This window comes from Chroicocephalus ridibundus, chromosome 1 (genome assembly GCF_963924245.1).
Source record: "Chroicocephalus ridibundus chromosome 1, bChrRid1.1, whole genome shotgun sequence".
Classification (NCBI taxonomy): Eukaryota; Metazoa; Chordata; class Aves; order Charadriiformes; family Laridae; genus Chroicocephalus; species Chroicocephalus ridibundus.
The window spans coordinates 220,576,799-220,600,351 of record NC_086284.1 but is presented as its reverse complement, the minus strand read 5'-3'; the positions used below and the strand labels follow the sequence as shown (position 1 = coordinate 220,600,351).

Here is a 23,553-nt window from a genome sequence, read left to right as displayed (position 1 = left end):
GTGATGGGACGAGGAAAGGTTGAGGGCCAAAATGCAAAACCAGGGACCTGGGAGAGCAAACGGTGGCTGTCGACGGGGACAGGCTGTTGTGAGACTGACCTCTGGTGCTGCCAGCGTGGCATCCTCTTCCCTTCCTGCTCTTCGCCCACAAGAGCAGAGGCTGCGACGAGCCTGCGGCCACCCCGCTGCCTTGGCAGAGGGGATGTGGCAATGGTGCCGTGCCGCCTGCACCGGGCTGTGGGGCTCGGTGGGCTCTGGCCAAGGCAGGTGCCCACCGCCGGCCTCCTCCGCTGGCACCACCCAGACGGGAGTGTGGCAGCCGGGCCACAGCTGTAGGAAATACGGCATGAAGATGATGAGCTATAAATACGTGATGACTCGGGTCCTGAGGAGGCAGTGAAGTGCTTACGGTACCAGAGAAACCCTTTGCAGTCCCAGGGAGAGGTGGGGAGCATGACTTTCCATGTGGGGAGGCACAGGGCTTTTCTCCTCTCCTCCCACTGGGAAGACCTCACTGGATGCCTCCAGGTCCTGGCAGGGCTCAGGGTGCTGCTCTTCATCCCTCCTTTGTTTGCACACAATGAAGTCTGTGGTGGAGAAGTCAATAGACTCTTTACACCCTATCAGGGATTTTTAAGTGAAAATTTGCTATTACACTGGTTTTAGGCCATAAAATATTCTTTGGCACTTCTCGTATTTTATAGGATGTTATAGCATACAGGGTTTGAGTCTACCCTGAACCCCACAAAATGCATTAGGGGGGATCTGCTAAGTCTCATTCTTCTCTAACTCTTTTTTCCCCTTCTGCTAATCCGCTGACATGGAAGAGATTGCAGCTTTCCCGTTTTATCCTTTTCCTTGTTCTTGCCGTGACTGTTCCTGGGTGCAGCTGTGGGGTACAGGCCCTTGGTGATGCTCGGCTCTAATTGCCCTCTGTGTCTCTCCACAGAAGTGTCTACGGCTGAATCCAGACGTTCCCGTGTGGGTTTCCAAGCAGCGCATCCTCTGCACTTTGAACCACAGCCTGAAGGATGTTCTGAACTACGGGCTCTTCCAGCCGGCGTTCAACGGCAGGGCTGGCAAGTTTCTGGATGAGGAGCGTCTGCTGAGGGAGTACCCCCTGAATCCAGACACTCCCGTCCCCTACTTGGAGGTAGACATCTTCTTGGGTTTTTTTAAATGTGTGTATATCCATAGACACCTATACAGATACATATACATACATATATATATGTGTACATAAGTACGTAGGACTTCTATGATCTCTTCCACTGTAGTCTCTGTGGGCACCACAGGGATTAAGGCCCCCTGTCCCCCTTCCCTTTTCTTCCCTGTTTCCCTTCCAGGAGTGAGAGCATAGAAATTTGTGTGGGTGTATGTTTACTCACGGAGAACTCATTGAGGGAAAGCTGAGGCAATGCCTCTGAGTTTTAGTTGCTCGTGACTGTCTGCTTGAGAGCTCCGTCACATCTGTCATAGCCCTGTGGAACAGCTTCCCTGTTTTCTGACCCTGCCGATGAAGATTTCTTCTTTTCTAGTGGTGCAGAACTGTCACGGGAAATTGCAATAACAGAAGGAGAGTCAGTCTCATAGGTACAGACGGAAAATCATAGGGAGGTCTTTGAATATGAGGCTGAAGGACTTGAGTTTGATATTTTATTTAATTTACAATTAACGTAGAGACTGGAACGCAACTGTGTGCTTTGACAGCAAATAACGGCCCCGGTATGGACCCCATTTGTGTGATGAGCATGGAGGATAATCTATACTATTTTCTGTTCCAGAAAATTAAGTAGAGCAGAAATTAACTGAATTAACTCTCTATTTATGTTCACTATATTTTTTGCCTTGGGCTGGGATTCAGGTGACTTCACGTAGGTGTTTATTCTAAGGTGACCTGCCGTATTTCGTGGGCTCCGTTCACCGTCACTGTGGACATCCCCACTGGCTGTAATGTACCTGCACGTGGACGTCTAAATTTAGGAATCTTGTGCTATATTTTGCTCACAAAGTCTATTTAGAAAGCATTACACGCTTAAGCTGCAAGAGCTCTTATAAATGCAAGCGTGAACGCTGTTATTATAACTAATCCTGACTAATTTGGAAAGAAAGCGCAGCACAATTTCTTAGCAAACTAACATTTAATGTAGACAAAAACATTTGGAACAACATTAAGAATGCTTGCAAATAAACCGATGAGGTAGTAAATTCCTTAATGTTCCTTATACAGGCCTTACTGCTTTGTTTTTGTATAATTTAGCATAATGTCCACACTCATTGTCTTAGCACACACATTTAAATGCAGACTTGACATGGATATTTGTTGTGTGTCATTTTCATTCTTCATAACTTGATAAGAATGGCAGCAAAGCACTGGAGAATCCTGTTGGAAAAACCCAAATCCTGAATATATTTACAAGACATAAATCCTATGGTGATACCACTGAGGTTTCTTGAATCCAAAAGATAAATTAGCCCTCAGGGCTGCATGTGAAGGTAATCAAGTAGGTGAGGGGGTTGTGTATATTGACAGAAAAATTACATTAAAAAGTAGGTATAGCATAAATCATGGAATAGTTTGGGTTGGAAGGCACCTTTAAAGGTCGTGTAGCTGGCTCTGTTCTATGTCACGGAGAGATGTAGGTACTCCAGATTCCTTCATCGGAATAAAATAGCAGCTGCAACGCAGCGTGTTAGTGATCAGGCAACGTGCAGTGGGGTCCACCTGCCCATCTGCTGAGATCCAGTTACCTTTGTGTGTGTTTGGTGGTATTGACTGTATCCCGTATTATCTTACTGGTTGTTATCTACTGTCAGAAGCGTATTGTGTCCTTCTTAATGAGGTAGTTATTTCATTTGCATACCACAACCACAGTTGTGTTCTCACCATTATTAAACATGGAATCATAGAATCGTAGAATGGGTTGGGTTGAAGGGTCTTAAAGGCCACCCAGTGCCACCCCCTGCCCTGGGCAGGGACACCTCCCACCAGCCCAGGTTGCTCCAAGCCCCGTCCAACCTGCCCTTGAACCCCTCCAGGGATGGGGCAGCCACAGCTTCTCTGGGTACCCTGGCCCAGGGGCTCACCCCCCTCACAGCAAAGGATTTCTTCCCAATATCTCATCCCAATCTCCCTCTTCCAGTGGAAAACCCTTCCCCCTCGTCCCGTGGCTTCCCTCCCTGCTCCAGAGTCCCTCCCCAGCTTTCCTGGAGCCCCTTGAGGGCCTGGAAGGGGCTGGAAGGTCTCCCCGGCGCCTTCTCTTCTCCAGGCTGAACCCCCCCAGCTCCCTCAGCCTGTCCCCACAGCAGAGGGGCTCCAGCCCTCCCAGCATCTCCCTAGCTCATCACACATTCAGTTCACACACGTTGTAAATTTGAACGAGATTTGGAAATTCTCATGCCTGTATGTCCTCCCCATGCAAGTCCAGTCTGTGGGTGAGCTGTTGGAGTAAAACCGTTGGGCTGTGACTAGCTTAGGGTCGGCCGCCCACTTCAGTTGCTTCTTCAGAAGTTTTGCTGCTGCGTTTTGGGCAGTGGACTCTGTGTTGTACAGCTTAATCCTTCTCGGATGGGGTTTTTGCCTTGCCCCGGGGTGGCAGCGTGCGTTGCTCTTGTATCAAAGTCGCTGCAGCCTGGCTTCTCCCTCATCCCTGCCTCGCTGATGCCCTGCCCCGGCCCTGCCCGCGCTGCCGGGAGCCCTGCAGGACCTTCCCCACGGTCAGTCACTGGGAGAGCAGCAGTGGGCGAGTCCCCTGGGCCGGCGGGTTTGGGCAGGAGGGTGAAAGCCAGCAGCTCCACAGGGCAGCGCTGCCCTGGCTCGGCCAGGGGCTGGGAGCGGAGCCCGTCTGCAGACCCTCTGTCGTGGTGCCGGGGGTGAAGAGGAGCCACTGGAGGATGCTTGCATGGCTGCGTAGGGACGCACAGAGGAACCCTCACAATGCCAGCATCCTCAAAGGACCAACATCTGTAAATCAGTGGGCAAGACAGTTTTTACTTTGGAATGATTTAGAAAAAAAAAAGTTGTGTGAGAAAACATCTGCCCAGCAGTACAAGTTTGTGATAGGCTGAAAATGTGCTAATATTTTGCCAGTATTGAAATGTAAGTGAGATGAGCTTAGTAACTGCAGTCCAAAGATAACTTGGTGTCAGTTCCAGCCGAAATAATGAAATGTTGATGGAGGATTAAGTTCATAGCAATTCAAAATCTCAGAATACAATTAATGCATTGAAAAAAGATCTAGTCAAACAAATCCAATTTCATTCTTTAAGGAAATTGTAATTTTGCTTGATAAAGGTAACTATACAAAGGTAGCAGCCGCTTGGGGGTACTTGATATCATTCTGTGTGATATTCAAGTTCAGGATTAGCACTGTAAAAAGTCAGTAGCACAAGTGCCACTGGCTAACTAAGCGATGATAAAAAGCAGCTGTCACTGCGGTCCTCGCTGCGTAGACGTGTCTCTGTATTCTGCGTAGAGGTAGATGTAGAGGGTGTCCTAGGGACCAATGTCAAGCTTGATGTGGTTACCCCACAGATCTGGGTGTAAATGTAAAATCATTGCCGATAAAGTCTGATTCACATGAAGTTTGGCAGAGAATACAACAATGTCAACTGCGCTGTCTAGGTCATTTGGTAAGTGGGGGTCCCATCAAAATATGCTCTAAGTCAGCCAAAGGACAAACATACAGGGACAAGGATTGCTTGCTAAGGAAGGACTCTCATGGAAAACAAAGCTTCCAAAGAAAATTTTTGAGTCTTTTGGTCAAGAAACCTAACAGCAATTCTCAGTGTGATGCTGTGGCACAACATGACCCTGTAATCCTTCAGTGTGCATCCTGACAAGTGGTGAGGTGGTTTCAGGAGTGGCTGGGGTGGAAGGGGTTGGTATTGGAGCAGCGTGTAGGTGACTGTCGACGTAGGGCAGCAGAAATGATCTGAGAACAGCAGAGAAGATCCCTCAATGAGAGATTTAGAGCTCAGCCTGCTTAAAGGGGAGTCGGCTCGAGATCACCTGAGAACCGTCCTGGGGAAAACCATTCTGTTATTAGAAAGATCCCTAATTAATTGGGAAAAAGCAGAGCAAAATCCAAACCTTCTGGAAGCTGTAGCCAGACAGATTCATATGAAAAACTTGTCATAATTTCTTTAGTGAGGAAAGCAATTAACTGTTAGAGCAAATTATGATGGAGAGCAGTGCATTCTGTATCTGTTGTTGTTGTTTTCAGATCTAGACTGAGTGTCTTCATGAAAGCTGATGTTTACTGGAGCTGCTCGAGAGCGGTTTGATGCTGAGTGGGTTTTGTTCATCTCATATCTGACATTCTTCCCTCTTGCAGTTCCGGTACAAAAGGCGTGTGTACACCCAGACTCTGCTGGATGACAAGCAGTTTGCCAAGCTCCATACAAAGGTAAGGCTGGAGTCTAGCTGGGCAACCTCAAAGCCCGAGTAGCACGTTCAGCACTGATGGTGGCCTATCACAGAGACGATACCAGGTTTTGGGATGTTTCAGTCCTCTGTGCTTGCCAGACTGCAAAGCACTCCCGAGGAATGGATGGTGCTTGCCAAAGCCTGAGATGGTTTATGTGGGGGTGCAAGCTGAAGAACCCCATCGAGCCATGGGAGGGTGCCTACCCAGGGATAGGCTTGCACTGCTTACACGTGCTTGCAGGCAGGTGTGTGGTTGGACTAGGCTCTACGGGAGAGCTTGGGTCAGGTTTCTGTAGGGTGGTGAGGCAGAGGAACACGTGATGGGCTGGCTGAAGAGAAGCTTTATTCTTTGGCATGGAGGAGTCGCTAAATGCCTGGTGAGCACAATGGTGTGCATTGAGGAGCGCGCCTTCCCTTCCCCCAGCGGCAGGCTGCAGCACGCCTCCGCCTTGCACGCGGGCTCACTGCCTTGTCTCCGGCTTTAACCCATGTGTTTGGGTGAGGATGTCGCTGGTAGGATCCATGTGTGAAGTGGAAAGCACTCTTGGTCTACTGCAGCCCCTGTGTGTCGCGGGCAGTGATCAAGGCATGTGTCAAGATTAATGGTGCAGCAACTGAATGGGCCGTATGGGTGTTTGGAGAAGAGGGAGTGTGGCGGGAGTGGTGCTTTTGCACGCATGGGTGTTTCCTGGGAGGAGAGATGCGCCACCAAAACTACCGGGCTCTGTGGCCAGGGACACCCCAGCTGGCACAGCCAGGGGGTCAGGGATGCTAATGGTGACCAGGCCTTGGGCACGTTGGCTGGATACCCTCTTGCATTGCTCTTTCCCTGGACAGCTGCGGTGGTCCCATGAAGTCACTTCTTGCCTAAGAAATTAAGACCAATGATTGTGGAGAGTTCTGGGACCATCAGAATATTTGTGCTGCTACTAATAATTGTGCCTTGAGATGGCGTGTGGCACCGTGGGGACTTTGATGGTTCCTGGGAGGCCGGGGCCGGCGGCACGTGAGAACTGTGAGATGGGAGGAAGGAGGTGGGCTCCAGCAGCACGGTGGCCATTGCACAGCTGGGTGGCTGCATGCACTGGGCAGCATTCGAACTGCTGGGTGGCATGAGGACACCCTCAGCCCCCACCAAACTCGTTTTCTGGGAGAGTCCATGCGGAAGAGCTGGGGCAGGGAGCGGTGGCATGGAGAGGCTCGTGGGGATGGCCAGTGTCTGGAGGGCACTGTGCTGGGTAAGGCCATGCAGAGAGGCTTCCGGGCTTCTTGTTTAGGAAGGACCTGGGACTGGATGGGACCTCAGGGCTCCCTGCTAGCTCTCTTGTTGCTATGTGTCACAAACTCCCTTGGAAAACCCCTGTGCAGAGTGACTGCTTCCCGCCGAGGGCTGGGCAGCCCCTTGGCTGTTTTCCTTTTGCCCCTGATGGGACGCACGCCGTTGTCTGCCTCGACCCTTCTTGGCTGCTCTTGCCTGGCAGCGGCAGCTCCAAGACACGTGCAGGAGGTGCCCAGAGCTGGGCAACCACCCGAGCACGGTGCCTCCTCCTCAGCCCCTGTCAGCCCGCATCGCCGTTGGGCACAGGTCACCTGTGCATGGCTCCTGCCATGGGTCTGCAGGGTGGTGCTTTGCTTTTGGCCACATCTACTCTGCAAGAGGCAGGGAGGCAAGGGGTGTAAATTTTCAGTGAAGAGGTACAACAGCAAGAGCTGAGCTAGGTGGAGACACAGTTGTAAAGCAGAAGGGAAGAAAACCTTCTCCCAAGGGCTTGACCTACCCCAAAGGCGAAAATCTTCTTGGGAAGAAGCAGATCCTCTGTCTTCTGTTTGCAGAGCTGCAGGAACAAGAAACAAAATGCTGTTAAGGTTTGGGTTTGACTCACGAAGATTAAAGTCACGAGGCTTCTGTCTGGTGGCACAAGAATATCCAGGCAGCAAATCTGGAAGGCTCTTAGCATCTTCCTGGCACCAGGAAGCGTGAATCATGGTCCTCCTGAGCCTTGCCAGCGAGAGACCGTGCCTGCCAGAGGGAGGGCTGGAGGCGCCTGCCACAGGGAGACCTGAGCGGCAGCATCTGAAGACTTCCCCTATGAGCATGTAGTACCCATAAATGCACTTTATTAAATATTCACTTAATCTCCATGCTTTAATTTCTACTTAAAAAACAAATCTCCTTCATGTTGTTTCTTTATTTTTAAATCATCCCTTGCTGCTAAAATATGGCATCTGCGTGAGATCCTGCAGCTCCACTCCCTTTTGCCTCCATCAAGAGGATGCTGATGAGCGTTTCCTTTGGCTGGTGTTTTCCCACAGCCCATGGGCACCGCGGGCTGTGGTGCCTGTGGGGGTGGAAGAGGAGCCCTCGTCCTGCCCCGGGGCAGGGGTGCGATGCAAGGGGGGCAGTGGAGGCAGCTGCAGGGGGTAGCACTAGGAGGGGTGCAAGGGGGAGACATGCTTGTGCCGGCCACTCGTTGGAGTGATGCTGGCGCTGAGAGCCGGCGTCATCGTGACTTACCCGCCCGGCACAGATCGAGGCTGTTTCGCTGGGAGAGGGTGAGAGCGGAGCGTGCATCTGCAGCTTCCCGGCAGCTGGCTTGAGGGTGAGAAGGGGACGGAGAACGGCAGGACATGGGCTCCTCTCTGGGACGGTGGCTGGCTGAGCAGAGGGAAAACCGGCAAGCTGCTGGGGACCGCGGACCCCAAGCGAGGAGCACGGTACTGCCTGCTTCTGCCCTGTCTGCTGTGCCGCCTGCGCTGCGGCCGTGCCAGGCGAGGGGCTGCGGGAGGACAGTCCTCCTGCCGTGCCACCGACCCCGCGGAGGGACGCTGCGGGGGCTGCAGCAGGGCAGGGCTGGGCGGGGGGTTCATGCCTCATGCTGAACGCGCAGTCAGGAGGTGTCTGGGCCAACGCAGGGAACGGCTGGCTCCTCCGCCGCTGCAGGCGTGTACAGGCGTGCGTGTCGGGTCGGCTGCCGTGTGAGTTTCCGCTTTTGTCTGTGCATTTAGGGGTTGGTGTTTTCTTCTGGGAAAGCAGATGCAGGGAGGGGATGTCTCTGTGGCGTGGTGCAGACCGTACGTATCGCTCGAGGCGTGACGCTTCCCTGTTATTTGTAGTGATGCCTAATTGCTTGGGCGGTGAAATACCGTTTTTTTTCTGAGATGCAGTAATTTAAAGGATTGTGAAGGACTAGCTTTACATCTAACAGGATGGTGGGACCACTCCTGAGGTTGTGATATGTGTGAAATCTTTAGGCGTGTGGCTAATGAGAGCAAAGTATCAAAATGCTCAGAGTTTAGTGTCTGACTTTTAGTGGCGGGATACACTACTTGAATCTTTTAATGGCCTTGAAACATGATTCTTAACTGCCATTAAGAAAGAAAAATAAGAAAAATAAAAATAAAAATAACTCCTTTTTTGAGTGCCAGTGGACTTGTTTTAAGAAGCGGGGAAATTGATTTCTTGTATTGCTAGCAATAACAAAGTGACTTGCTAAAATCAGTCAATCAGCCTCAGTCCCTTGTGCATCTTGGGATCCACAGGCAGTGACATTTCTTACAGATGTTTTTCCCACTGAATTGCAGTAGACCATTTAGAAATGGGAGTGCAAAAAATGCATGTTGGAAAAGGGCAATCGCATTGTGATTGTAAACGAAAATCTTTGCAGAAAAAACTTGGCATTTACCAAAATGTCCACAAAGGACATTGTGCTAGCAGGAGTCTTGGGATATTACCACCTTGAAGGGGAAAGAAGCAACACACTTAAAACACACTTAGAGTAATTATTAGGAGCACATATGCCATTACCGTTGTAGATGACTGACATTAGCGTAGAGCTGGAAGCACTGGCCGCGGACGTCGATCCTCTCGTGCTGCTAACGGTACAGTTACAGAGGAGCAGCAGCCCTGGCGTGGGCCTGGGGCGGTGCAGGCGGGGGCTGCAGGGAACGCCGAGCACCACGAGGTAATGAGAAGATGTCAGCATGGTGTATGACACCCGTGGCAGGTCCACGGTGTGACTGTCACCACCATTTCTGTTGGGGTTAGCACATGAGGGGTGGCTGTAGCGGGGAGAGGACAGTGGCACTGCTTGGTGGAGCAGCAGGACATGGGGGACACCTTCGCTCGAGGTGCACATGGCTGAGGGGAGTGAACACCATGGCCATGGTGATGCCGGGAGGAGGAGAGGAGCTGATGCAAGCTGTGAAGGACCTTGTGAAGAGACGGGCTGCTGCAGCTGGATGCGTGAGTGGCCACGGGTGCTGGTGCAGCGCGTGGAGGCGGCATGTGAGGGGGGGCTGCACCCACCTTCGGGACGGAGGGCTCGTGTGCGCCCAGACCAGAGGAGGGCTTTGCGTTAACGGTGGCTGAAGGCGATCAAGGCTGGAGCGAGGATTTCAGACCTGAAGATGGAGAACAGGGCAGTGTCTTGCTGTTTGCTGGTTTGCACTGCCGTCAGTGCCATCTGCATCCTGGGACCCCCTCTACAGCAAGAAACACATCGGACCCCATCAACTGGTGTATCAAAGCTGGGCATGAGCGAGGCCCGTCCTGCCTCTGCTGCAGGAGGCCTCTCGCTTGTCTCTGACTTCTCCTGCCTAGACAAACTAATGGGCGAAGGGCAGGACGTCAGGATCTAACAGCTGAGGGCGTGTGAAGGTGGCCCTGGGTGACTGCAGCCCTCCTGGCCCACCATCCCCCTCTGGTAACAGCAGACCTGGATTTTAGTGTGTCTTAGGAGAGAACTGGAAGGGTAAAGGTGAGAAAACTGGTGGGTTGAGATAAAGACAGTTTAACAGGTAAAGCAAAAGCTCCACACGCAAGCAAAGCAAACTCCGGAATTCATCCACTGCTTCCCGTGGCAGGCAGGCGTTCAGCCATCCCCAGGACAGCTGGGCTCCATCACGCATGACGGTGATTTGGGAAGACAAACACCATCACTCCAAACATCCCCCCTTCCTCCTCCTTCCCCAGCTGAGCATGGCGCACTGCGGTCTGGGACATCCCTTAGTCAGCTGGGGTCAGCTCTCCCGGCTGTGTGCCCCCCCAGCCCCTCGCTGGCGGGGGGTGAGGAGCAGAGCAGCCCTTGGGGCTGCGCAGGCGCTGCTCGGCGCTGGCTAACACACCTCTGTGTTACCGTCGCTGTTTCCAGCACAGACCCCAAACAGAGCCCCCTACCAGCTACTGTGAAGAAACACGGCTCTATCCCGGCCAAAGCCGGTGCTTCCCAACAGCGTCCCACGGCCTCCGTCCTGCGCGTGTTGGAGGTGCTCCAGGCCCGTGTGGAGATGCACCGAGCCAGCCTCTGAGGCAGCCGTTAAACATTGTCACGGTGTGTCATGAAATTGATTATTTGACGTTTCTGTGGCAATCAATGCGGTGTCTATTTGCTGCTGCCTAATGGCGTGTGCGAGAGCTTGTCCAACGGCCGGCACGAGGGAGGAGGTCGGTCTCCCCAGCTTCTTCCAGGGCCTGTGACCCCGCGGCAGCCGCCATGCTCTGGAAAGCGGGTGTTTTGTCTTAATTACGGCTGCTGTTTGGAGCAAACTGGACCCCAAGAAAGGATTAGTCTTTCTTTGCTACTGAAATTGCTGGAAACATCATCATGCGCTTGGCGTGAAGGGGACGTGCTGTCTCTCCGCTCGTGCCGAGCGCCCGGGCCCAGTGCCTGCGGCTGCTCCCCCAGCACCCAGCCTGCAGTGAGCAGCCAGTGGCAGAATAATGTCTCTGCAGGAAGAATACCTCATTTGTTTTCTTTCATTTTGATTCAAGAGAGAGAAGCTTGTTCCCTCGCACCAGTCTCCTCTCAATGAGCATTTCTTTTCTGGAGGGTGTTGATTTTTCTTGCGGTTTGGTGCTGGCGGAGGATGATGGACTGTGGCAGGGCGGCTGCCAGCTGGACGGCAGAGCTAGGCCCCATCCCCGGGTGCTCTCCAGTGTCAACGTCCTTCTCACACTTGTGAGCAAACAGAAGTCTCTCAAACTTGCTCAGGAGTCATCTGCTGAGGCGGGCGTTCCAGGTGGCGAGACGTGAACAGAGCTAAAGCACCAGAGGTGCCCCCCGGGCAGTTGCCCCGGTGGCTGCAGGCCAAGGGGTGAGGGCAGACCCAGGCTTTGGTTCCTGCCTCTTCTCACGGGATCCTCCTCCTCGGGGAGCAGTGCAGCCTTACCTGCAAGAGGGAAGGTCCCAAAGACAGGGATCGCTTCCCAGAGGGTTTCCTGGCAGCAGGCGGGAGGCGGAGGTGCGAGCTCAGCTCTGCCGCAGTTCCCTTAATCACCTCGTTGGCCCCAGTGTGGGGCAAGAGGGGTCCCGGCAGCCCCCGGCCCGGGCTGTGCCTCTGGGGCAAGGAGAGACTTTAAGCACCCCTTAAAAGAGCCACGGGGAGTCTTACTCGGGTCTTTGGTTTCGTTTGTGTGAGTTCTTGTTGGGGTGTTTTCCTCCCCAGAGAAAGCTTGCTTCGCTCTGGTTAGCATAGCCATTCAGACATATCGATTTGCAAATCGCCAGAGTCTTCACACTAAATACGGTGCTTTCGCTCACGGGAAGATCCATTATGAATGTTTGTTTAAGCAGTCGGATAGGTCTGTATAAATACATTTAGGTTTTAATTTTTGCACATAGAAAATGGGGTGCGATGCCTTTACTGGCTTCTGATTATTTTTTTATTCTTTTGATTTCTATCAAACTGCATTTGGATGAAAGATGAAATTCAATTAAAATTAAAGCAAAATAACATTTAAAATTGCGTCTTTATCACTTAAATAAATGTTGCTTTGAATGTACTGGACACAGAAGACAAAAAGTAAACTTATCAGTACATATCTTTTGTATTTAAAGCTGACTGATCTTTTAAACAAAGGGAGATTTGGTTTGTATGAGTGGTTCTCATCACAAATTCTCAAAGGTATTTAAGTGCCAGAAAATAAGTAAGTATCTAGTGAGATTTCAAAATTGCTTAAGCGGTTTAGGCATCTGCTTAGCTCCCCTTCATTTCAGTGGGAGTCTGACATTTGCTCTCTCTCTTCATGTCTAGTCACCTTAATACATTTGAAAACCTGGCCCCAAATCCCTCAAGTTCTTAGAATAATGAGATCTCATTCCTTTCCCACCAGGGTTTTATTCATAGATTGGGGGAGGAAAACAAGCTTCCTTACTTTCTCAGTTCTCAAATCTCCTTTCAGCTTTGAGTGAATCAGTCCAAATAACAAGGAAAATATTCCGTGTTTCTAGCTAAATTGAAATGGAAAACAATCAGATAGGAAAGCTTTTCTATGCAGCGTAAGCTGAAAAACCGACATGGAAGAATGTAAATACCAGCGTTGGCTTCATTGTGAAAAGTGGATATAATGTGCCCAGCAAGGGACATGGCTGTGACACATTTGTAGTGTTTGAGTTGATTTCAAAAGCTAAGTGTGTTTTGCTTCTGATTCTGAATGATTCAGAAAAAGCATGCTTGAATTCATGTCTGTTGGCAGAAGGGCCATTTAACCAATACATTTTTATAAATGCTTGTAAATACAGACGTCCGCATCAGCTGTCATGCTGCAAACTCAGGTTAACCAGGTGCATTTTGAAGACGGGAGACACCTTTAGCGTAACTGAAATCTTATGTCAGTGAAAATGTTAGAGCTGGGATCGGGTTGTTGTTGGCTTGGCACAGCCCCGTGTGCCGCAGTGCCGGGGGCTGCTGCAGTAACCATGGTGGTGCCCGGGTGGGGACCAGGTCCCCGAGAGCTCCTGTGTCCCCACTGCGAGGAGGGGGCTGGTGGGGATGGCCGTGCCATGGGGGGGATGGCCGTGCCGCTTGGGCTGCACCACACAGCGCTGTTCTGGTTTCAGTTAAGCTCTTTGGTCAGACTCGTGCCATGCTTAATGTTGGTTCAAACATTGTCTACCCAGACTTTCGAAAAGCATTTGACACTGTCCCCCATAGAATTCTCATGGAAAAACTGGCGGCTCATGGCCTGGATGAGCATACGATCTGCTGGATCAAGCACTGGCTGGATGGGCGGTCCCAAAGAGTGGTGGTCAATGGAGTTAAATCCAGCTGGCGGCCGGTCACAAGTGGTGTCCCTCAGGGCTCGGTGTTGGGACCATTTCTGTTTAACATCTTTATTGATGACCTTGATAAGGACATAGAGTGTATCATCAGCAAGTTCACAGATGACACGAAGCCAAGCGGGAGTGTTGATCTCCATGAGGACAGGGAGGCTCTACAGAGAGACTTGGATAGATTGGACCGATGGGCCAATGCTAACGGTATGAGCTTCAACAAGGCCAAGTGCCAGGTCCTGCACTTGGGCCACAACAACCCCATGCATCGCTCCAGGCTTGGGGCAGTGTGGCTGGAGAGCTGCCCGGCAGAAAAGGACCTGGGGGTTCTAATTGACAAGCGGCTGAACATGAGCCAGCAGTGTGCCCAGGTGGCCAAGAGGGCCAATGCCATCCTGGCTTGTATTAGAACTAGTGTGACCAGCAGAAGGAGGGAGGTGATTGTCCCCCTGTACTCAGCACTGGGCAGGCCACACCTGGAGTATCGTGTCCAGTTCTGGGCACCTCAATATGAGAGAGACATCGAGGTGCTGGAGCGAGTGCAGAGGAGGGCAACGAAGCTGGTGAAGGGCCTGGAGAATAAATCTGATGAGGAGCGATTGAGGGAGCTGGGACTGTTTAGTTTGAGGAAGAGGAGGCTGAGGGGAGACCTCATCACTCTCTACAACGACTTGAAAGGCCATTGTAGAGAGGTTGGTGCTGGTCTCTTCTCCCAGGTAATTAGCGATAGAACAAGAGGGAATGGGTTCAAGCTGCAGCAGGGGAGGTTTAGGCTGGACATTAGGAAAAAATTCTTCCCAGAAAGAGTGGTCAGACACTGGAATAGGCTGCCCAGGGAGGTGGTGGAGTCCCCATCCCTGGATGTGTTTAAGACTCGTTTAGATGTGGTGTTAAGGGATATGGTGTAAGGGAGAACTTTGTAGAGTGGAGTTGATGGTTGGACTTGATGATCCCAAGGGTCTTTTCCAACCTAAATGATTCTATGATTCTATAATTCTATTGAGTTCCTCGGGCCTGGCTGCACTGGTCTCCTGGGAATGGGCTGAAACGGCAGATGGGGGACTGTCAAGGGGAGACCACGCACCCCCTGTGTCGGCAGGTGCCTCGGCAGAGCTGGGGTTCCTCAATGGAGCGTCCCCAGTCCTGCCGCAGCTGCTGCCAGTGACCCTGAAGGACGCCCAGGAGGAGCAGGGAGCTTGACAGGACGTTGCGGTTCTCCAGTTGTTGAGCTGCAAAGGCAAGATACATGAGCGCCCTCCAAGAAAGAGAGTCCCTGCATCTTGACAGAATAGTTTCAAGTGTATAGTGACCAGGATGTCTGAATTAGCAATTTCTTGTTCTTTTACGCAATCCAAGTTCTGTCATTTCCCAAATCTGGCTATTGATGTAGCACTGTAGAGGTATCTGGGAAGTAGCAGGCTGCCTCCCCAGAATTTGTGTATGGAAATGGCAGTCTCTCCCTCTCTCTCTGTGGTCATAGAAATATTGAATGAAACAACGTATTTTTCTCTAGCTTTATTCTATAAAACAGCTTAATTGAGCTAACTATATACCTCTCTGTTGGTAAAGAATAAGAAACTGAAAACTGTCTGATAATGGGAAGCGTTGGGCTGCTCCGCTTGCACACGCTGCTGCTCCCCATGCCTGCAGTCGAGTTGCTGTGGTCCCTCTGCTTGCTGCTGTGGCACCCAAATGCGTGTTCCAAACCCGCTGTCTTTCGGCCGTGAAACGCATACGGTGACCCCACTCCTGGCTGCTCGGCCATGTCCTGCCACAGCCCCCTGCCTCCGCTGCACTAACACAGCTCTTCGTAAGGCCGGGTGGTAAACCTGATCAGAGGCACCATCTAGGTTGTGATCTTCGTTTTTCTTTTTGCTTATTTTGGTCTCTTTCCTTCTTGTGCCTTATTTCATGTTAGTTTGTAAGTGGAGCAAGGCTGCCACCGAAATCCTGGGCAGGGGATTCTTGTAACACCGTTAACATTATAACTCTGGTAATAGTCTTTTACATTGTCTATATTCTTGGTTTTCTTAGGCTTTTTTGTTGTTCCCTCAGGTCTAGGACCAAACCCGGAGGAGCAGAACTGGGCAAGGGAGGCGCAGAAGTCATTGTGCTGCTGTCCTACCCCCTCCCCATAGCGTTAAGTTTGTGGATTGCAGCAACCTCTTTACATGGGCACTGAGCTGGTCTGGAGCATGCTGCAGAGCAGGTCGTCCGCTACAAACTGATGGAAAGAGAACATTTTTCTATGTGAAAATTAACTGGTTAAGTCTCTGAACTTTATCAGTAATTTTTGAAGTATTGCTGTGGATTTGGTCCGAGACCTTGGATAGGTGAACCTTCTTTGTTCTTCATCTGGAAACGCAGGGTAGTAATTGATTTCCCCCAAAGGGAAATTCCATGCGTAGACCCGTTAATGCCTGTGTGGTGCATGGGACCGTGATGACGCATCTACAGCAGGAGAACACATCCCGGTATTGAGGATACCTCTCTCTGCATCCTCCTTTCGCTTGTGTACTTTCTCTTCAGTTTCCTTTCTAAATTCAAAAAGTACCATTAAAAGTTGACAGAGTGCATTGACTTCCTACTGTCAAAAAATGTTTTAAATTCCTGAGCAGCTAGAATAGTGGAGACATAAACCAGCATGCTGCTGCTGGGCGCTGATGGTCTGGGTAGGATGCATTTCTGGGGTGTAAATGAGAGTCACTGGCAGACCCTCAGGAGCAGAAGTTGGGGTTGGTGCCTGGGCTGTGTCTGAGAGCAGCACAGAAGCGAGACTGCCGCCAGCCGCCGTGGCGTGGCAGAGGTACGGCGTTTGCCTCTGCCGGGAGCGCACCCAAGTGCCGCTCTGTCCCTGGAGGCCCCGTGAAGGCTGCTGGCGCAGGGACCTGTGTGGGCAGAGGCTGTCGGCATCGAGGGGTTGGGACATGTGGTGGGGGTCCCTTCTTTGGCTCATGCCTCCATGTGTTCCCCGAGCGCTGGCGCGGTTTTTGGTGGGACTGGCAGTGCTATTCTTTGTCATGGGTTTAGTGGGGCCACGTGGAGTATCATCGGTTGGGTTGGGTTAGCATTGTCTGCTGAACGGCTGCTGGCAGCAGACGAAGCATGTAGGCAAACGGGAGTGGAAGGAACAGGGTTAAACCTGCGCAATCGGGTGATGGTTGGGAAGATGCATTTTGGGATGGCATCCTGGAGGCGGTTGCTGGAGTTGTCAAGTCCCGTCTGTGCTATTGCTGGCAGGCAGCTGTGATTTCCTTCAGTGTTTCTGTACTTGTGCAGTAGCTGAAGCGATACTGAGCGGGAGGTGGATTTTGCTTTCAGTTACTTGTGAGGCGAGAGGGGATTTGGGGGAGAAGTAACACCAGGCAGTGCTTGTGCCCTGCTGCAGCTGATGCCAGTTGCCGTTTCAAGAGCGTTGGTGCTGTGGGAATCTGCATGTAGACTTTTCCAGCACCTGCCGGTGCGGGTGACCCATCACTTGTTTTACCCTCAGAGTGGTTTCTCCTTGCTCGTGCACACTGTCCTGCGGTTGTCTTGTGTCTGTCCCGGCAGCCTGGGCTGGTGCGGTCTTGAGGGATGCGAGGGATCACCTGGGGATGGGCAGGGTGGTCGGGACGGGGAGGGGGCCATGCTCCGCACCAAGGGATCAGCTGTGGCGTTAGCAGTCCTCGGTGAATCCCTGCTCTTTTTGGCTCTTGCCTTACGGCACCCTTCTCCCTGGGGCATGAAGGGGAGTGAACCTTGTAACTGAATTGCGCGTTTGTGGCTTTGTGCATTATCTTGTGCGTTCCTGTGGCATCGGCATCGCTGCAGGCATCTGCTTATCGCTGCAGACAGCAGAGCGAGCAGGTTGAGTACTGGTGTGGGTGCTGTGGAGCTGCGTTACCGTAGGGTTTTGCCCGAGCTACTTAGCTCTGCTGGGATGGAGTAGTGTTGCAGGGGGTGGTGCACAAAGATGGCTACACAATTTTAAATACGTGACCTGGCTCGTTCATGGCATGGCTCCATGGCGCTGATCTTAGAAAAAATGTGCGATATGTTTTAGGTTGGGTTCTGCAGACTCACCACACTGAATTTGCTGTAAATTGGGTTCCCAGCCCAGCATCAATTTGCCTCAGCCTTGGAAAGTTTCATCTTGGTGATATTTTCTGTCTGACTTCTTACTACGGTCTCCTCAGCGTGTCAGAGAAATAGCACAGATGAACTTTGTGGGTCCCAAGTTTTGGGATTTGCAGGCTCCTCTGTAGAACTGGTTCTAAAAGTATTAAGTTTTCCCCTTAGAAAATTACATTTTGACAAAATCAAAATATTAGGCAAAATAATATGTGACAAAATTTGGTTTAGGAAGCCTTTGAAAGGAGTTGGACATGTTTCGACATCCTATTTGGTATTTTTCAGAATACTTTTTTTCTATTTTCCAACTGGAAATCTTCAAAATGAAATTTGAAGTGAATCACCTTGGAAGTAATTTTGCTTCATAAAAAAAAATATTTTTTCTATATCAAATTAGGGGAAAATGTTGAAAATTGAGGGTTTTTTTCTGGCTTGAAAATCTGCTTTGCTCAGACATGTTCAGCGAGCTGTGCAGAGGTTCACAGGAGCAAGAACAGTTCCCTGACTGTTGGACGCAGCTTGACCAATTTGTTAGAGCTTTTCCCAGAGACTTCCCTCAGCTAATTGCACAATTTCTGCTGTGTCAGACACTTTCTAGAGTGCTTTCCCTGAAAACGGCTACTGCAAGGTTTGATGAAAATAAACTCAAAAAACCCCATGCAACCTGCAATCAAGGGTCTGAAAATCTGGACTGGAAATGTGCGTGAGATGGGTGTTTTCAAACCGTAGTCTGCCCAAGTGTTGCCTGCCTGCCTGGCAGAGCTGCAATCTCTAGAGTCTAGAAATTAATAAAATAATGTATTCATCAAGTATAGCTATCCAAAAGAGAAAAAAGGGAAAAAGCCAACCAGGCGGGCTTAAAGGAGAGTCTTTTGAGCACTCAGTCCCCTCAGGAGAACAAGTTTTGGTCATTGGCCAAAGACAGAAAATTACACCAAGAATAAGGCAGAGTTTTGCAGCAAACAGCGTGGCAGCTGTACCCATTGCACCATACGACAATAGTCAGTGCTTGGGTAGGCTGGTCTTTCCTCAGAAGTGTTTAAGTTCAGCTGGCAGGGGGGTGATATGCTCTTCAAATGAGTTTGCGACACAGCACAACGTGCACGCCGTTGCGGTGAGACGCGGGTGACCCTCGGGCAGTATGGCTTGCCGTGGCTGGGATGCTGCTCAGCACCTCCCACAGCCAGCGCCGTGCTGCGGCGAGTGGGTGACGTTACGTGTCTGTGGATGTGTCTGTGTCACAGGCACGTGCAAGGTGTGTGTACGAACAGAAGTGCCTTAGCAGGGGACTTGCGGTGGGGCAGAGGGTGGTGGATGACAGCCCCCAGCGGTTTCCATGGCGTGATCCAGCAATCCCAGTCTTGAGGAGAGGGACGGAAGGACCATGTCCCATGTAGTTTTGCGTCATATTTCTAACACAGTCTGGGAATGAATGTGTGCCCTGGCCTCTGGTGGGTGCTGCCGTGTTATTCTTGTTGATTGCCTTGGGTCTCTCGAATGGGGATATTCCTCTGGTGGCTTCTTTCTTCATATTGGGGTGTTAACACTGTGTATTGTGTGTTTTCCTGGGGTGTCATGGCTGCAGGCAAATCTGAAGAAGTTCATGGAGTATGTGCAGATGCTAAATGCGGAGAAGGTCTGCAGACTGCTGGAGAAGGGACTGGACCCCAACTTTCACGATCCGGATACTGGAGGTGAGACTGGCTTCTCCAGAGAGGGGAGGGTGACGGAGCAGGGTTTGGGGAGAGAGTGTCCAGGGGACACAGTGGGAATCTGGGGGAGTGGTTGTTTTTGGGGAGATGTAGCAAATTATATTTTGTCTGAAATGTGAGGTTTGGAAGAGAGGAATGTAAGCTGAATTTGTCAGTAACGTGTCTTCTTATGATGCTTTGGGTCTTGGGAGCATGCAGTTACAGAAGGCTCTTGGGAGAGTCTGGGAATACAGCATAAAATGAAAGAGCGGTGGCAGCTTTTGGTGGCATGAAAGAGCGGTGGCAGCCGGGCAGCTTTCGGTGGCGTTCTGGGGAGGATGAGGCTCTCTGTGAGACTGGCAAGTTGGGCGAATGCAAATTGCTGCCTGAGGATCTCTTCATGAAGCAGTCAGGACGCTTAAGTCTTTTGGGGATCAGGAAAATCAAATCTTAGCCGCTGGTTTCCTCAATTTATTTTTTTTTTCTCTTCTTTTCTTTTTTTTTTCCTGTCTATGTGAGCAAAATTCACCCCAGTAGGTCTGGTCACTGGAGTGCTGGCTGGTGGGCTCTCTGCAGGCTCCTGGCTGTAAGAAGTGAGATCACACTCCAGCACGTCTTCCTTACTGATGGGGCAGTGAGGGAGGGTTTCTCCCCTTTTCCCCCCACTGTGAAGTCTCACAGTCTTGTTCTAAGAGAGGAGTTACTGCTTTTGTTGTTCCTCTTTTCAAGTAATGCAGTTTATTAGTATTTATTATAGAGTTGGACTTCTGTGTGTGAATCATGGGCACATTTCCAACCCATGAGGAGACTCCAATCTGATGATTAATTTCCTGTGTTTCTGGTTCAGTTGGATGGTTTTTCAGGTTGTTTCTGAAACACTGGCTACCTCTGCACTTGGAAATTTGGTGGGTCCAGACCATTTTTCAGCACCAACATCAGGTGGCAGAGCGTGACGTCGGTCACGCTATTAAACCTCTCTTGTCCTCTCAGATAGCGTGGCTGCATCTGACCCGCCCTGTGGGAACGGCCTCTGCCAGCTCCTGAACGGGGAAGGTGAGAGCTGGTGCAGCCAAACTCTGGCGAGAACCATTTGAACAGCGTCCAGGAATGTTTATACTGTTTGGTTTGCTGGCGTAGCCCCTCCGTCTGAACCTGCCAGTGTCCTGATGAACAACTGCTCATATGAAAAATAGCTGATAGCATGCGAGCGCGGTCACAGTCTGCCCTGGAGCATGTCCAAATAGCCCAGCTCCACGAGGTTTTCATTTGTGACCAAAAGCTTACAAGCATTTTGAGGGATCTTTCCTTATAAAGAAAGTCCTCTCATAAAGAAAGTCTGATTCAGCTTTCCAGAGTGTATTATATTGCAGAGCTGCCTGAAAAGATGCTGTGAGAGTTTTGGATCTGCGATGGGTTGAACCCAGATGTTATTTCACAGAAGGGTAGAGACTTACAGGAGCAGGCTCTTGAGTACTGAAAAGACTCTTAAACGCAGAGGGGGAAGAAGGAAAAACACCTCACCCAAATAGTCGTTTGGATCCGGTTCAGAACTGAGGGCAAAACCAGAGCGGATGCTGCGAGATGCGAAAATAGAGTATTAGAGCAGAGGGAGTCTTGGACACCTCACTCTGGAGTCCTCATTCTTGTGCAAAACCAGTTCATTACTGCTTGCTTTACAACCTGTTTCGTGAACTTGAAAGAATGGCATAAAACTGCTGCTTAGCATTCATGGGTTCCTGGAATTTAAGACCAGATGGAGCTGTTGTACTGTCCGACCTGACCTCCTGTATCTTGCAGGATGCTCTTCACCCTCTGTGTGTGTGTTCACTAAGTAAAGCTTAAACATGTTTTCCAGAAAGTCATCAATCTTGATTCAGGGAACAGAAGATCCCTGCCTTTCCTTCGTTATTTGGTTAATCAGCCTCACGGTTTAAAATTCATCTCTCATTTGAATTTGTATGCTTCAGCTTCCAGCTGTCGTTATACTTTATCTTCTAGATTAAAGAGCACTTTAGTACCTGGTATGCCTTCACATGAAGGTATTTATACATGGTAATCAAGTCAACATTCAATCTTCCTTTCCTTAATTAAAGAGAGGCCAGACTCCTCCAGTCTTTCATTTGAAGGTATTTTCTCCAGTTTTCCTGTCATTTTTGTGACTTATATGTCACTACTCCATTTTTTGGAGGTTTTTAAGAACACGGGTACCAGACAGCGTGCTGCCTGCCACTGCCCCCGTCCTGGGCAGGCGCAGCTCTCCCTGCAGGTCCCCGCTCTCCGGCCTCCCGGGACAGCGTTTGGGAGGATGGCGGCGACCGCAAGGCTCTGGGATGGGACCCCATGTTACGTCCTGATAGGTGGAGGGGCCGGGAGGAATCCCCTTCCCGTTCCTCCTCCTGCCTCCTGTCCTGCCCCTGCCTTAACGGGGGTGCCTGGGCTGAACGAAGGGGAACCACTAAGCGGTCCATTGCTTGGGAGGGTTGCTTTGGGGAGGTTGTTTTCCTTCCCGTTGACCTCCCAAGCAGCCTGGTCTTTCAAAGGCGTCACCCTGCAGGGCCTCCCTGCTCATAGTTTCCAGTCCTGGGATTGCCCAGCCCCGATTGCTCCTACCACTCTTCCAAGCCGTGGGCTGTCTACAAATCTGATCAGAGATTTGTGTTTACTTCAGGATAATTGTTGAGGATCTAGAATAGAGTCAAGTTCCAACACCCTGAAGAGCACCTTCAGTGCCCACGCGGTCAGCCACGTTTCCCAGTGACCGCTCCGCCTCCTGCCCTTCGGCTGGATTTTTGTTCATTTGGAACATGCCTGGCTGACATTTTACACCACTCATTTTTAATGTCATGTAGGACTCAGCCAAGCATGAGTCTTACATCGGTGCAGTTATCTGCATCAATCAGGCTTGTAATTTACCAAGGAAAGGAATTACATTTGAGTAGGAAGGCCTATTTACTGTAAAGCTTGATTGGGCTATGTTAATAATACAGGTATTCTTTAATGCTGTGTCAGTTAAATTCCAAATCACTTTTCCCAGCATTTTCCCAGGATCGGCGTTACTTCTCTGACTTGTAGTTTCATGGATTGTTTTGCTTGCCTCTTTTTGAACGTTGGCCTGACACTGCTGTTCTTCTGGTCTTTTTGAATGTCCCAATATTTCAAAATGTTTCAAAATTTAACATTTTTTGGACCAGGAAGATCTTCAGGGAGAAGATAAGGAGGATGATACACAACATTTGCTAGAAGTAAACAATTTATCCAGTATTGGGTAGCTCATGCCAAAAATACTTATTTAGTAATGGAAGGAAAACAATTGTATTTCCACAGCAAGAAAATAAGAAATAAATTATTGGTCATTTTGCCATCTGTATTTATTAGCAATTCTACGCTGTCTGCCTAGGGACTGACTGGCTTGCACAGGGTCTGGGAAGTCATTTCCGTATTACCAAATTTAAACAGCAGCAGCAAAACCCCTCTCTGAGCATCCTTTGCCAGACGAAAGGTGGCTTGCTTTACTCCTACGCCATTTGTTCTTGTTATTATCCTTCGTTTTCTAATTTTCCATTCATATTGAGCACTGTCTCTTCCATGATGTCCTGTTGTGTGAGCTCTCTCTGTTTGTAACTGCTGCTGTCACTTCCCTGCTGACCTGGCAGGGCACGTGGCAGTGGTTCTCCGCTTTGATTTATGGAGTTGTAGTTCAGGGTCGCACAGAAATTGTTATTTAAGACTTCCCAGTCTTAAAGTCACCTTTTCCCAGTCATCTTTTACTTTCTCTTTTTAATTTTAAACCTCCCACATTTCCTGTGATCAATTACCTAATCTAATTTACCTTGGTTTATTCCCTTAGGAATCATCAAATACTCACCTGGCTAGTTGGGATTTTCTTCTTTCCATGTCATCCCTAGTAGACTAGACAGCAGTCACGTACTTAGCAGATTGTTATTTATTATATTGAGATCCAAGGTAGCATTCCCTTATGTTGGAGTGAAACTGTATCTATAGAAAACTGACCAGTTTTCTGTTTTTTAGAAAATGACATGATATTTTATTGCTCACTGGCTGGGACACCCAGCGTTTTCCTTCACAGTGAAGTTGCCCCAATAGTGCAAATGACAATTTATACAACTTGGAGATAAACACTTAGATGTTAATGCATTTTTTCTTTAGTGGCCTGTAACAAAATCTTATGAAGAACTTTTTCACTTATTACTTCAGACACTAATCCACATGCATTCGAAATCCTATTATGAATAATCAGCGGCCATACGAT

General features: G+C 50.0%; 1 protein-coding gene across 4 annotated transcripts in view; it reads left to right on the top strand.

Annotated features, from left to right (window-relative positions):
• SHANK3 (SH3 and multiple ankyrin repeat domains 3) overlaps positions 1-23,553 on the top strand; it is a 382,593-nt gene that overhangs the window by 61,615 nt on the left and 297,425 nt on the right. For all 4 annotated transcript variants that reach the window (XM_063323817.1, XM_063323818.1, XM_063323816.1 and 1 more), the window contains 3 exons: positions 950-1,153; positions 5,337-5,408; positions 19,178-19,286. In XM_063323817.1, coding sequence (XP_063179887.1) covers positions 950-1,153; positions 5,337-5,408; positions 19,178-19,286 — 385 coding nt within the window. The remainder of the gene's footprint in view (positions 1-949; positions 1,154-5,336; positions 5,409-19,177; positions 19,287-23,553) is intronic.